The 15495-nt window shown below is 35.0% G+C and overlaps 1 protein-coding gene across 2 annotated transcripts in view; it reads left to right on the top strand.

Moving 5' to 3' along the window:
• Positions 1-15495, top strand: part of LOC105196676 (potassium voltage-gated channel protein Shab) — a 747097-nt gene that overhangs the window by 684403 nt on the left and 47199 nt on the right. For both annotated transcript variants that reach the window (XM_039448786.1, XM_039448787.1), the window contains one exon: positions 3451-3852. In XM_039448786.1, the coding sequence (XP_039304720.1) occupies positions 3451-3852 (402 nt within the window). The remainder of the gene's footprint in view (positions 1-3450; positions 3853-15495) is intronic.

Here is a 15495-nt window from a genome sequence, read left to right as displayed (position 1 = left end):
CGGTTTCACTATACTATTATGAAACGTCTAACGTACTACACTCAAACGTCAGTAGTACAATGTAGTAGTATGATAGACGTACTATGTACGATAGACGTATGCTAGACGTACGACAGACGTATGGTTGATGTACGATAGACATATGATAGACGTATAACAGACGTATGGTAGACGTAGACGTATAATAGATATTTGATATCGATTCAATAAACGTATGATGCACGTTCAATAGTGCAATCATGTTATATAGTAAAAAGTATTTAATACGCAACGGTCACTTGGTGTAAGACACTGACATACCTCTTGATAAAACGTATCTCTTGTGTTATCAAAAATTTAAGCTGCACGGTAAAATAAAAAATTGCTTAGAGGTGTTCTCATTTTACTATGAGAACAATTAGGTTCCGAAGATAAATCACGTACATTTTGATTGTAAAAATAAATGGGCAGACGTACGATGTACTATAGACGTATAGTAGACGTAGACGTGTAATAGATGTTTGATATCGGTTCAATAGACGTATGGTGCACGTTCAATGGTGCGATCATGTTATATAGTAAAAAGTATTTAATATGCAACGGTCACTTAGTATGAAACACTGTCATACCTCTTAATAAAACGTATCTCTTATGTTATCGAAAATTTAAGCTGCATGGTAAAATAAAAAATTGCTTAGAGATGTTCTCATTTTACTATGAGAACAATTAGGTTCCGAAGATAAATCACGTACATTTTGATTGCAAAAATAAATGGGCAGACGTACGATGTACGATAGACGTATGGTAGACGTACGACAGACGTATGGTAAACGTACAATAGACGTATGGTCAATGTACAATAAACGTATGGTAGACGTACGGTAGACGTAGTCGTATAATAGATGTTTGATATCAGTTCAACAGACGTATGATGCACGTTCAATAATGCGATAAAATTATAATAAGACGCATGCGAGCAAGAGGACAAGCGTACGGGGAGGAAATGAGAGCGTAATATATGGGAGGAAGCAAGAGAGCAAACACACGTGCACTTCCATCATATATGCTAATACCGCGAGGCGGCATCACTCCCCTCCAAAACGCGGTTAGCACGACAAGAAGATCATTGGTGTGCAAACGAGAAGGCATACGTACGTGGAGGAGCGCACGTATATGGGAGGGAGCGAGAAAGCAGTGTTCTTTCTTAAGTGATGTCACCTATGCCATGATTAGTACAGCGAGGTGGCATTGCCCCCTCCTTTCAAGGTGTGGTCAGTACGGCAAAAATATACGCCGTAAAATATTCCTCCCGCTCCCCGCGTGACATCATCACGGTTAGTGCGGCAAAGACGCGCGCCGTGAAATTCCCTTTTCCCTCCAAAACGTAGTTAGCACGGCAAAAAATACACGCCGTGAGATGTTTCCCCCCGCTTCTCGCATGACATCATCTTGGTCAGTACGACAAAGATGCACGCCGTGAATTCCCCTTGCCCCACACCCTCTTAAATCGTGGCGGCATCGCCTCCCTCCAAGACGCGGTTAGCACGGCAAAGAGAACATTGGCGTACAAGCGAGAAGACATACGTACGTAGAGAGAGTAAAAGCGCAACATATGGGAGGGAGCGAGAAGCAGTGTTCTTCCTTAAGTGATGTCACCTGTGCCATGATTAGCGCCGCGAGATGGCATCGCCCTGCCTTTCAAGGCGTGGTCAGCACTGCAAAAATATACACCGTGAAATGTTTCTCCCGCTCCCCCCGCGTGACATTATCTCGGTCAGTACGGCAAAGACGTACGCTGTAAAATCTCCCCTGCCCCCGCACTCCCTCTGATCGAGGCGGCATTGCCCCCTCCCTCCAAAACGTGGTTAGCACGGCAAAAGTACACGCCGTGAAATGTTTCTCTCGCTCCCCCCGCGTGACATCATCATAGTCAGTACGGCAAAGACGCGTCGTAAAATCCCTCCCTGCCCCCGCACTCCTCTCAAATCCCTGAGTTAGAATCCGCCTTGCTATACTACTCTTTGTGTTTAATCACAATATGAACGTTTCCCTAAGCTTTTTATTATTTAATTAAATCATATTGTTATATTTATATAAATATATTTATATAAATATATTTAAATAAAATTATTTAAATAAAATTATTTAAATATATTATATATCAATGTATATATATAAATGTATTTATATAATATTTATATAAATATATATAAAATTATAATCTTTTTACTGATTTTTACAAATGTGGAATAGCATCTGGAATAACTTTTCCATTATTTGTTTAAATAAAAATGCAACTAGAAATATGTCAATATACTACAATAATTAAATGAAATACGAAAAATTTTTATTAAAAAACATTAACAAAACATTTAAAAATATTGTTTGCTTAATGTACATTGAGATTCTTTTTAACCATAGACTTATGTTATTTATCGATAATATTTATGTTTTTAAATAATATCGTGTTCAAGAAAAAAATTTTGAACTTTAACAATAAAAGAGCATAAGCATAAGTTTCAAATAGTTAATATATGCTGTTCAGATATATAAGTATTTATAGCTAAACGGAATAACCCCGCAGATGAAGAAAACAGGGGTTATCAAAATAATATTTTACATACGTGTTTGACGTGTTTATAATCCACACGACAAATCTCTCAGGGACGTCCATAGGATATTATAATGCCCTAAACCCATCTCATTCACGTCTAGGGACATTCAGGACTGATTCAGCATTGTCCTGTAGATGTTTTGTGCTGTTAAAATAGTTACTAATATTACAGATATTTACTCCTCTTTAATGAAACGATGACAAAAACAAACGTTTAGATTCAATTTTGGAGTCATAATCAACGTAGTAACAACGGTTTTATTAAATTATGGGCAGTACATCTTGAATGAAAAATAAAAAAAAGAAAAGATGGGAAATATACTTCCCCTAATCTTCAAAGAATTAAAACCTTGTGTATTCACTATGTTAAAAATCAATCCGAGTTTTCAGACTGAGAGACAATTGATTAATTATTGGCCGAATTGTTTAAATGCAAATGGTCAATTCTCTTTCAGTCTAAAATTTCAGACCGATTTCTAGTATTACAAATACAAAGAATTAGAAATGATTCGAGAAAAAACAATCTAAATGGTATCTCTATTTTTATTTAAGCTTTATTGCATAATAGACAACAGTAAGTGTAATCTCGTGAAAAGTGTATACAAGCTAAATCTATATACATTAAAAACCTGAATTTGTAGATATTAAAAAGAGACATAGATACTTAAGACCTTTGTCGTATTGCGGCACTAATGCCCTTGCGCATTTCAGTATTATATTTCTTTTTCTCTATGGTTACATTTACTCTTAGGGATTTGAGTTATTGATAGTGGTACTTAATTGTTGTTGCAGCTGGCAACTTTGTTCTATTTATCACGTCTCAAAACAATAATGAAATGTAATAAAATCTGTTTTAGAAACAAACGTCGAGAATAAGCTTTCACTGTCAGCAGACTCAATAGACAGCGGCGGAATCCCGTTTATGGATCATCATCGAGTATCAAAATCGATTCTGAAGAAGTCCGATAGCGGTAATAATTACTATAACAATGCTGGTGATTCGGACACTGAGAAATTGATTACGGACAGCATGTCTACAGCAAGCATATGTGATAATGAGACCAGTTTGTGTGACACTTCAGCCAACGCGAATATTGCGCATACGAAGAAACGACCGATGTCACCGTTACTTTCACGACAAGTCCTTGAATCGATATTCCGCACGAATAATAATGCTGAAAGAGAATATATGACCGATAAAGTGGATAAAAAAGTTAGCATCGCAAAGATGTCAAAGATTCTATTTAGTGATATCGAAGGTTTGTATAAACAAACAAAATTAATCATTATACATGCTTTATTATCTAGTAATGTGATGTAATGTTTATGAATAGAGAAGTAGATAGAGTGGTTTAAATTGAATAGAAGTCTTTTATCATTATGTGATATTCACAATAATTACCCGGGAAAGAAAGATTATATCTGTCGAGATTATATCTAGTTTATCAGATCTGGCCAGATATGCAAAATGTCTTTATTTGACTAGATTTGAAAGATCTGACCAGATATAATCAGATATGACCAGATATAATTATTTGCTGAATTCAGATCTTCTGAGATATAATTAAAAACAAAGGAATAAATTATGAAGAAATATTATAATGGATTCCTGCCAAAAATGTGCGATTAAAACTGATTTAAAAAAAAGTAATCCGAATCGATTGGGATTTCTGCACCAAAAATATTAAAAACAATTGAAAATAAGATCGAAAACCCAGATAGATTTATTAAAACAGAATACATTAATGTAAACGTAATAAATGTTTAGTTTACAAAAAAGATACTTCTTGTATCTTTTTTGGTTAAAACGGATTAAAAAAAGATTAAATTTGAATTAAACATTTAATTTATGTGCAAGATTAAATAACAAGACAAATTGTTATTTACATGTAAAAATATAAAATTTTATGTGGAACAACGTTCCACACGTACGTCACGTTTGAAAAGAATGAGAGCGAGTATTCGTCTCAAGGTTCAACAAGCAGCTCCTAAAAGCTCACTGAAGTATGAGCTGGAGAATGGGGAGTCGGCTGCGGTGGCGCCTAGATATAGCGCCTGTGGCCGCACTCGACTCACGAGAAGATCCCCCGCGGCGTGGCCGCCTAGAGGTAGCACCAGCACTCACTTGTTAAATCAATTCCAATCTGAAATTATAGGATTTTATTAATTATAATTAAATCAAATTTTAATGCAATGTGACACGCTGAGATACTGACAATTCTTGTGTGCCATTTTTAAATAAAAAGATATTTTTATGACAACACTATAAATCACGTTAACAAATTTGTAAAATTGTCCAAAAGCTATGCTTTTTTGGCAGTTAATAAACAACTGTCAAGAAAAAAAATAGTTTTCGAACAATTTTACAAATTAGTTAAAATAATTTACAATGTTATTTTATCAAAATAAATTTTATTTACAAATAGCACACAAGAATTTTTAGCGTCTCAACGTATTATTTCTTGCTACTATTGTTAGAATTCCTAAACCTCAATTCTACTTATAATATTTCGAGATATGCATGTCTAACCATAGTTAGATGTAAAGTATTTTGGGTCGCGTTTGTTTAATATAATTGTATCTAAATAATCTGACAATATCTATGATTGATTTTCAGTGATACTGCAGTCATCTGAACTGATTCGCTAAAATCCAATGATAGATATTGACAGATCTGAACAGATATGTCAGATCTGGGTTATTCCCGAAAATATAGAATCACAGCTATTGTCAGATCTGAATAAATATGTCAGATCTGGGATCTTCCGATGAAATTGAATATTATCAGATATTATCAGATTTGAAGAGATGTGATTCGATTAAAGCCGTCAAAGAGTATAATATATGCCACATATGGTTATATATTGACATATATGATTAGATCTGCGTAAATATGAAAAGTTATATCTGAGTATATCTAATCAGATGTAATTTGATCTGCCAAGATATGATTTGATCCGGTCAGATCTAATCAAGCGATATGATAACGTCGTGACGCAAGGTATTAAAAAAAAATTTTAGTCAATACTTTGTGACTACGGCACTGACATTGTCTGAGCGTTACCGTAGTAGCTTTATCTCAAGTTTTCACCTTGCCCATTTTCCGGTTTAATTAACTCTGAATTTACTCGAAAACGAAGGTTATAATAAAAAAGTTTTAATGATACTTTTATAATAACTTTTTACAAGCTTTTGATTGCTGCCGCTTCAAATGAAATTGGTTCAGTGAATTCCGAGATTTGATCAGCGAGTCTATGAAAAGTGTCACTTCGACGATTTCAGTGTTGTTCATCGTCGTCTTTGTCGTCTTCATCGTTTTGTTCAGTCTCGCGAGTGTCCGCCAATTCGCATTTACAACGCTCATAACGAGCGACTGTCCGTCAAGATGGGTTCTTATGTAAAGTTATGCACTATGCAGCTACCTAATTGAGAGAGCGCTCGAGACAGAGAGGGAGAGATAGCGTGTGTATGCGTGCGTGCGTGCGTGCGTGAGTGCGTGTGTATATGTGAGAGAGAGAGAGAGAGAGAGAGAGAGAGAGAGAAGTATAATAACGCTTTTGAGTGCAGTAAGTTTTAAAATTCAACCCGAGTCGGGTTAAGGAGGGAAATACATTTAAAAGGCTAGGAAAAAAGCAATATTCAAGAATTTTTTAAATTAAAACTATTTAATTGATTGTTTCGAAATTTGGTTTATTTGTTACTCTAACTTTTTAGTACATAAATAACTTCTTTTATTAGAAAATATAAAAATATATAAAAATTGTAGCGCTGCAAACAAGATGTGAGTTGTTAATTGGCGTATGACTTAGCCCTTGTTGTATTAATTTGAGACAAACCGAAAAAATTTTGTAAGTTAATAACATGTATACGCTCTATTTGATCGAAGGAAATGGAAAAAAAATGAAAATTGAAAAAATGGCGCATGTTTGAAAATAAAATTTGAATTTTTCACGAAATTTTCGTTGAATTTTGCAGTAAAAAAGTACTTTTTGTTTATAATTTTCATAAACAATTTTGATGAAATAGAAGGTAAATGTATAAATAAAATGTGTGTAAAATTTGAAAAGAATTGGTTAAGTAGTTTTTGAACAATCTTGTACGCCAATATTGAAAGTGACGTTTGGAGAAAAACGCATTTAAAGCTTTAAGTAGTAGAAAGATAATGTTTTCATTGATTTACTGGCTAGTCAGCAATCCCAAGGCCATACAACAGTCTTTCAGCTTTCTCGTAAAGCTCGTTTTCCATTAAAAGTTGGTTTCGTCGGGCTGTACAAGCTTCTTTCGTCTGCGATAAGCTGCGACGTTCCTGCCAAACTATTTGCCGCTCGTCGTTTTTGTCGGCGTAGATTTTACTTTGCTTATCGATTAATATATCCAGTTTGTTCATAATGCGCAAAATGAACGAATAACCTTTGTTGAATATTCCAGCTGCCAAATACGCTGCAATCTTGACAATTTTCAGCCCACAATGCAGATATCTTGGAGCGAATCGTCATATAGTCGAATTGAAACTTTTGTTCGTATTCTGCGTGTGGCCACGCAAGCATCGTTGAAACAAATCTTCCTTAGACAAGTCCTTGTAGATTGGCAGGATATGCTTTTGTACATCAGAATGCAGTGATGCAGGATGTTCAAAGTTCTTACCGATGGCTTTCGCTTTTTACCATTTGCACCAGCTGTCGACTCTCGGCGGGCAGATTTCTCAAATTTTCATTTGTGGAGCACATATGGTAATAAGTAGCCATTGTGGCTTTTTATATATTTTCGACATTGTTAACATTTTTTCTTATAGCCAAGCAATAATAAGAAATAAGCTGTTGAATTAATTTCTTGGTTAATTTACCTTTTCTGCCAAATTTACGAGCTTTTTTAACAACTCGAAGCCGAGTGCCCATTTTTTTGGACGTGGTCAGTACACTTACTTTTCAATACTTAAAAGTTATCACCATACGAATTCAGGTCTACCAGGTGTATGCATAAGTTTTTTTCGGTTTTTTGGTAAAAAAAAATCGTAATTTTTAAGGGAAATTAATTTTTTTTTATTCAAAATATTGGCCATCGGCTTCTACACATTTCGCCCACCTTTCAGGTAATTTATGAATACCATGCCAGAAAAATTGTTTGTCTTTTGCGGCAAACCATTTGTCGAGCCATTTTCCAACTTCCTCGAAATTGCTGAAGTGCTGCTCTGCGAGCGCGTGCCCCCATTGATGCGAAGAAGTGATAGTCAGATGGCGCCAGGTCTGAGGAGTACGGCGGGTGCGGAAAGATGTCCCATCCAAGAGATTTTAAGGTGTCTTTCACTGGTTTTGCTGTGTGAGAAGGCGCATTGTCGTATAACAAAATCACTTTGCCATGTCTTCTGGCCCATTCCGGTCGTCTTTCGATTAATGCGTGGTTTAAATTAATCATTTGTTGGCGATAGCGTTGTATATTAACGGTTTCGTCGGGCTTCAAGAGTTCATAATACACAATACCGCTCTGGTCTCACCGGGTCTTCTTGCCGAAACAATTTGGCGTTGATGGACCGGCTTCGCCAGGTGAAAGCCACGACTTTTTCCGCTTCAGGTTTTCAAAATAAATCCATTTTTTTATCACCCGTCACAATTCGATACAAAAATGATTTCCTTTCGTGGCGTTGAAGCAACATTTCACAAGTGACTTTGCGATTTTCCATTTGACGTTCATTCAAATTGTGTGGGACCTGTTTACCGAGTTTATTGATCTTTCCCATTGCTTGTAAACGTCTGCTAATTGTTTCTTGTGATACAGGTAATGCTTCTGCTAATTGCCGTTGAGTTTGAGTTGGGTCATCATCCAATAATTCCTGCAATTGCTCGTCTTCACATTTTTGTGGTCTACCACAGCGCTCACTGTCTTTCACATTGAAATCACCATTTTTTAATTGTCGAAACCATGTCTCACATGTTCTAATCGATGAAGCGTGTTCACCATATGTTTCTACCAGCAAACGATGACTTTCAACAGCCTTTTTCTTTTGATTAAATAAAAAAAGCAATGCGTGCCGCAAATGTTGTTTTTCAGGCACAAAACTCGACATGATCACTGAACAATAAAACAAAGACGCTAGTTTTTGGCGGACTCAACTTGTGTATGTTTGTAGTTCTATATCAGACGAACAAAATGACGTATGTGTCAAATTAATACGCTGCGTACTTTTCGCTGGCGCCATCTCTTAGTGAAACCGGAAAAAAACTTATGCATACACCTGGTAAAATTGCCTTGAATGTTTTTGAGTCCCGAGCGCCCGAATACACCTGCGACGCGCTATGGTGCCGAGTGAAGATGAATCACGTTCATAGGATCTAACTCCAAAAATACTTAGAATTTTGCTCTAAAATTTCAGGCACATAATTTTGAAATGTACTTTCATTTTACAAAATAAAAAAATTTCATATTTTTTGAAGGTTTTAAACGTACTTCCCCCCTTAATAACGCCATATATCAGAATCATCTAATCAAAACTTAAAATAGAGCATGTAACGTCATCAAAACGAGATAACACGCATGTGTTCAACGCCGCGTTGATTAGGTTTTTTAGTATGATGATGTGGAATAATTTTTTCTCACCGGTCATTGGTGTGCATGCGTTGAGAATATCCACAGCCTATTATACGATTGGCTTATATGTGATTGATGCATGCGCACGGAAAACTGGCGAAACAGATCGTTCCATAACCTTCTCACACTGTTTCAATCATTGACGTGGACACATTGGGCTACGTATACTACATGGGCTGAAAATCCCGGGATTTTTCAGTAGGTGGCGCCAATAGAAAATAAATATTATTTATTTCGAGAAATTCATCCGTCACTAGTTTATGTGTTAAGTTTTATGACATTTTGTTCATTTGTTTACAAGCTACAGTCGTTTAAGTGTCGCTACTTTTGCCTTCGTAAAACAATGGAAAAACAGGAATAGCGCATATTGATCAAACATTGTTTTTTGGGAAAAACTCCTGAACAATCAATGAAATGGTTGAAGAAATATTATCCCACATCTGCTCCTTTGAGAACAACAGTTTATCGATGGTTTAGTAAATTTAAAATGGGTCGTACAAACACCGAAAACACACCTCGCTCTGGAAAACTCCCAAAAAAGGCTACGAATCCGGAAATCGTAAAACAAGTGCATCGAATCATTTTAAGTAATCGTAAAGTGAGGTTGCGCGAGTTAGCTAAGGCCGTTGGTATCTCAAAAGAAGAGATGGGATACATTTTGCACGATGTTTTGGATATGAAAAAGCTATTTGCGCAATGGGTGCCGCGTTTGCTGACCGTCAACCAAAAACAGTAGCTTGTTGATAATTCAACGGCCGGTTTGGCGTTGTTACCGTAATCAAACAAACTGTTTTCGACGTTTTGTGACGATAGATGAAACGTGGATCCATTACCACACGCCTGAGTCCAATAAGCAGTCTGCAGAGTGACTGAAAAGCCACGAAAGCCGACCAAAGCAGCCAAAAGACCAACGCTCGGCTGGGAAAGTTTTGGCCTCCGTTTTTTGGGCTGCGCAAGGTATAATCTTCATCGATTACCTGCAGAAAAGAAGAACAGTTACGTATTATGCAGCATTATTGAACAAACTAAACCACAAAATAAAGAAAAAACAGCCCCATATGGCGAAGAAAAAAGTTCTGTACCATCACGATAACGCACTGTCACACACGTCCTTGAAAGCGATGGTCAAATTGGACCAATTACGATTCAAATTGGTTGCTCACCCGCCGTATTCTCCAGACTTGGCTCCCAGCGACTATTATCTGTTCCGAAACCTTAAGCGGTGGTTCCAGGGAAAGATATTCACATCGAATGAGGAAGTCATCGCGGAAACCGAGGTGTATTTTGAAGGCTTGGATGTTTCGTACTACAGAAATGGCATCGAAATGTTGATATAGAAAATTGCTATATCAAGTATATCGCACTCGAAGGCAACTATGTTGAGGAATAAATATAACTTTGCCCAAAAAATGCTTATTTTTATTAAAAATTTTAAAATATTAAAAAAAAGTAATAGTATTATATTATTAACAGCATACTTACTAGTCTCTTATCCATGCTTATGTCAGTGTCGCGTGTCGACTTTATCATTCATCCAATGCTAGTTTTCTGTAGTTTTCCTTGCTCCTTGGAAACAACAATCCTCGCGGGATTGAAGTGGATACTACGGAAAAAAAATTTCTTGTGGAGCCGTCTCTACGCGTCTTCAGATGTTTTCCGTAGCCAACAACCACAGAAAAGAACGGTGAGAAAAAGAAAGACTAACTGACTGACTGACTGACTGAGCTTTTTATTAACATTCAATTAAATTAACATTCAATTAAATTAACATTCTAGGGCAAAGCCCTCTAAGAATATATACAAAAAAGTGAAATGGTGTACGTACGCAACAAATTGAGTACATGATGATGCGAAAATGAGCAAATAAGGAAGATAAACGCAAAGATTAGAGACTAACAAGTATAACATTTTTATATATACTTAACACTAATTGACAAAAACTTAACAAGAATTGAAAGAATAAACATGGCAGTAATATAAAGATGAGCATTCGCTCTCACGCACGTGTACATATTTATTGAGGTCGACCTCCGCCCCTCCGTCGCAGATGGTCGAAGAGAAGTCGCCTGAATGATGTAGGTGATTCTGTCTCCTTAATAAGAGATGGAAGGGAGCTCCATAGAATACAGCTTTGGTGAGATTACTGAGAGGAAAATGCAGATATATTTGCAGATCATCTGTCTAAAGCAGATGCCAATAGTGCTAGAGAGAGTGCCTTAGGTTGTTTATGAAGATGGAGAACAGAAGATAGCCAAGCACGGAACCCTGAGGCACGCCGACGCTGATTGGCGACCAGGATGAGAAGAAGCTCTCGGGCCCTTTGACCCGTTGATATCTGTCAGAAAGGTAAGACTAAAGCCAAAGCAAGGCGGAAGACGAGATACAAAATTTTTTTAATTTTTCATCAGCAGGCGACGAGAGACCGGTCGAATGCCTTTGTGAGGTCAAACATGACTAGCAAAGTAACCATTCGTCAATCAATACCCAGTCTTACATCATCAACCAGCTTTATGAGCGTCGTCTGAGTGCTGTGACCCTTCCGGAAGCCGGTCTAGTACAGATGGAGAAAATTATGGAGAGAAAGGTGATTTACTAGATTATCAAAAGCTATCCTCTTGAGCACCTTAGAAAGGAAGCAGAGAAGAAAGATTGGACAAAAATTAGACAGAGAGCGGGGATGGTTTAATTTGGGAAGAGGAAGGACATGAGATGTTTTCCTTGAGAAGAGAAAAGTGGAAGTATTAAAGGAGGAGTTGAGCAGATCGAGAATGATCGGGAAAATGACAGGAAAATAAAGAAAAATAAGACGGCAATTAAGATCGTCCAGTACGATGGAATTCGATGGACTCTGTCTGAGAACTCTGAGTAGCATTTTAGATAAGATAAAAGGGAAAAAGAACGTTGACGGATCAGAGACTGAGGCAATAGGACTAAGAGGGGAAGGAAAGGACGCAAAAGGAAGTGAGCTGAGAGAAGGATCGGGTAAAGGGAAGAAGTCAAAAGAAGAAGGGAGATGGACGGAAGTAAAGAAATTATTCAGGTCCTCGAGGGAAAAATTGAGATAAGAGTCCGAGGATCTGCTCTTGGCGAGGCCAAGCGAGCACAGTTCAGAACAGAGTTTTGCAGGGCCCCTTCTGTTTCCCAGTCGATTGACCAGGTTCCTGGCTGCCGCGACGCTTGACTTAGCCAAGTTCCTTAGAGTTCGGTAAAGTTTCTTAGAATTTTCTTTACGGTCAGGCGAAGGAGAGCAAAGGAATGATCTCCTGGCAGCGTCCCTGCGACGCAGTAAAACTTGGATTAGGTTATTTATCCAGGGGGCTGGAGATTTGTTTGCCATGAATTCCCTCCAAAAGAGGTAAGTATTGATGGACTTGTGAAGGAAGCTATTTAAAAGTTCGATCTTCTGATCTATTGAGTTGCTGGCTTGAGAGAGAGAGAGAGAGAGAGAGACCGCGGCTAGAAACGTATATGTAAGCTGCACGACACACATGAACACGTACAAACGCATAATTGACTTGGGCACTGCTGTTCTTACATATATCCTTCATACAACATAACTTTTAACATAACTAAATTTATGCTTTTTTAACTAAATTAAAATATATTTAACGGCTTAATTTACAAGCCATTAAATTAAATTAAATTAAATTATATTTACTTTAAAAAATATATTAACTTACCCAATCATATTGACAATACCACAATATATAAACGTAATCACAGGAACTCTAATAAATAGATAATTTTTTATTTTAACTTACTATCCAAAATCTTTTTTTTATTTAAAAAAAATAACAAACAAGAATTGTTTGGTTCGGGGAAAATATTTTTTAATAATTTTTACTTTTTTTCTAAATAAAGGCGTCAAAAAAATATAATCATTACTTTTATTTCTCTTCCATGTAATTAAGTTTTTTAAATAAATAATAACTTTAATTTCTCCTAGTAATTTCTAATATAAAAGTATTAAGGTAAAATTATTGAAAAATTAATAGTTTACAAAAAATATTAGACTTTATGTCGAAATATGCCAGAATAAAATAATATATCTCGTAAATTATTGATGTTTGATAATTCAACCTTAATACTTTAATTATGTACAAATAGACTACAGAAATCATATATTACAAAAAAATTATATATTCTAGTTTAAAAATTAAGATAGCCTTCATATTTTTTGACGCTTTCGCGTAGAAAAAAACAATATGATCAAAATATGTCATTTTTCATAATAAACAACTTTTGCTTAAAGCACTTCTTTCAAAAATCACAAATAAAAGTTTTTTTAGAGATACATCAAAAATGAGATACCATGTATAAAGAAGATAAAGCACAATCGTTCTTAAATGTTCAAGGCATTTAAAAGTAACAATACACTGCGGAAACAATGCGGAAATCTTTTTCATAAAAATAATCGGAAGAAAAATTATCATAATGATGTCATAATGATATCATTTTGATATCTCATCATAATGATATCATTTTGATGTCAGTATGACATAGACTGAATTTTTCAACATAACATTAAAATTATCGTGTTAAACATTTACGTCCATCTTTTTTTACAATATATTACAACATATAACATCAATTAACATGGTGTCAATTTTTCGTTATATTAAACTTCTTCCATGATGCCGTGACGATAAACGTTTTGACATCATATTGAAGTCAGTTTGACTAACAAGCAAACCTACCCAAGTGTTACACTCCGATTTTGATGAGTTTTGAATATGTTGTATTCTTGGTCAAAATAAGAGACACGTATTTTTTTTTATATGGGCCCATACGCGTTTGTAGGGGGTAAAACCCTCCTTTAAAAAAATCGGTTTTTTTTTAAGCATACATCGTCGAAACTATAAAAGAAAAATGTTCTAAATAAAAGTTGAATGGCTTAAAAAGTACTTTATAAAAGTGATAAAAAAAATTTTTACTTTAATATATTTTTTATATTTTTTCTCACTACATACCTATTTTTTTTCAAAATTTTTATTTTTTTATAAGCAAAATAAAGTTTATTTTATTACAAATTCAACAATATAAGATAAAGTTATGTTCCGACATTTCCATGTTTCAAAAATAATTAAAAACCTTTCTATACGCATGGTACGCGCACTCGTTCATGCGCTACGGAAGTGGTCCCCTCCAATTTTGACGAGCCTTTAATATGTTGTAGTACAGATAAAAATATGGGACACGTACCTTTATATACGGGCCCACATGACTCTCAAGAGGGTGAAACACGCTTTTGAAATAAATCGATTTTTTAATTTTTGAGGTAATACCGTTGAAACGGTAAAAGATATAAAAAAAGGTTTTAAAAGTTTTATGGATTTTTACTTTATAACAGTTTGCTCAGATTTTTCAAAAATGTCATGTTTTTCTCAAAATCCCTTTCCTCTTCTAAATTTAAAATATAAAAAAAGGATTAACATTTTACGCCATAAAGCGGATATGGATGAGACGCGTGTATAACAATGTAGACATTTTTAGTTTATTTCTGAAAAATGTGTCTTTATTTTATTGTACATGTTTAAATTTGTTGTTAAATATGCTATAAGTTTTGATATAAGGTAAATTTAAAATTTTTCAGAAATTTAGAAGAGGAGGAAAATTTAAAAAAAATAACATTTTCGAAAAATCTGAGCAAACTGTTATAAAGTACATAAAAATTTATAAAATTTTATTTGAAACATTTTTTTATATCTTTTACCGTTTCGACAATATTATCTCAAAAATTAAAAAATAAATTTATTTCAAGAGCGTGTTTCATCCTCTTAACAGTCATATGGACCCATATATAAAAATACGTGTCCCATATTTTTATTTGTACTATAACGTATTAAAGGCTCATCAAAATCGGAAGAGGACACTTCCGTAGCGCACAAACGGGTGCGCGTACCATGCGTATAGAAAGGTTTTTAATTATTTTTGGAACATGAGAATGTCGGAATATAACTTCATCTTATATTGTTGAATATGTAATAAAATAAGCTCTATTTTGCTTATAAAAAAAAATAAAAACTTTGAAAAAAGTAGATATGTGGTGGGAAAAAGTATAAAAAAAATATTAAAGTAAAAATTTTTTTTTATTACTTTTATAAAGTACTTTTCAAGCCGTTCAACTTTTATTTAGAACATTTTTCTTTTACAGTTTTGACGATATATGCTTCAAAAAGAAAGAAACCAATTTTTTTTAAAAAGGGTATTTTATCCTCTAAAAATGCCCGTATAAAAAAATGGGCCTGTATAAAAAAATACGTATCTCTTATTTTGATCTAGAATACAACATATTCAAAGCTCATCAAAATCGGAGTGTA

This window comes from Solenopsis invicta, chromosome 4 (assembly GCF_016802725.1).
Source record: "Solenopsis invicta isolate M01_SB chromosome 4, UNIL_Sinv_3.0, whole genome shotgun sequence".
Classification (NCBI taxonomy): Eukaryota; Metazoa; Arthropoda; class Insecta; order Hymenoptera; family Formicidae; genus Solenopsis; species Solenopsis invicta.
Note: the sequence above shows the minus strand (reverse complement) of the source record. Positions and strands in the feature narration are given on the sequence as shown.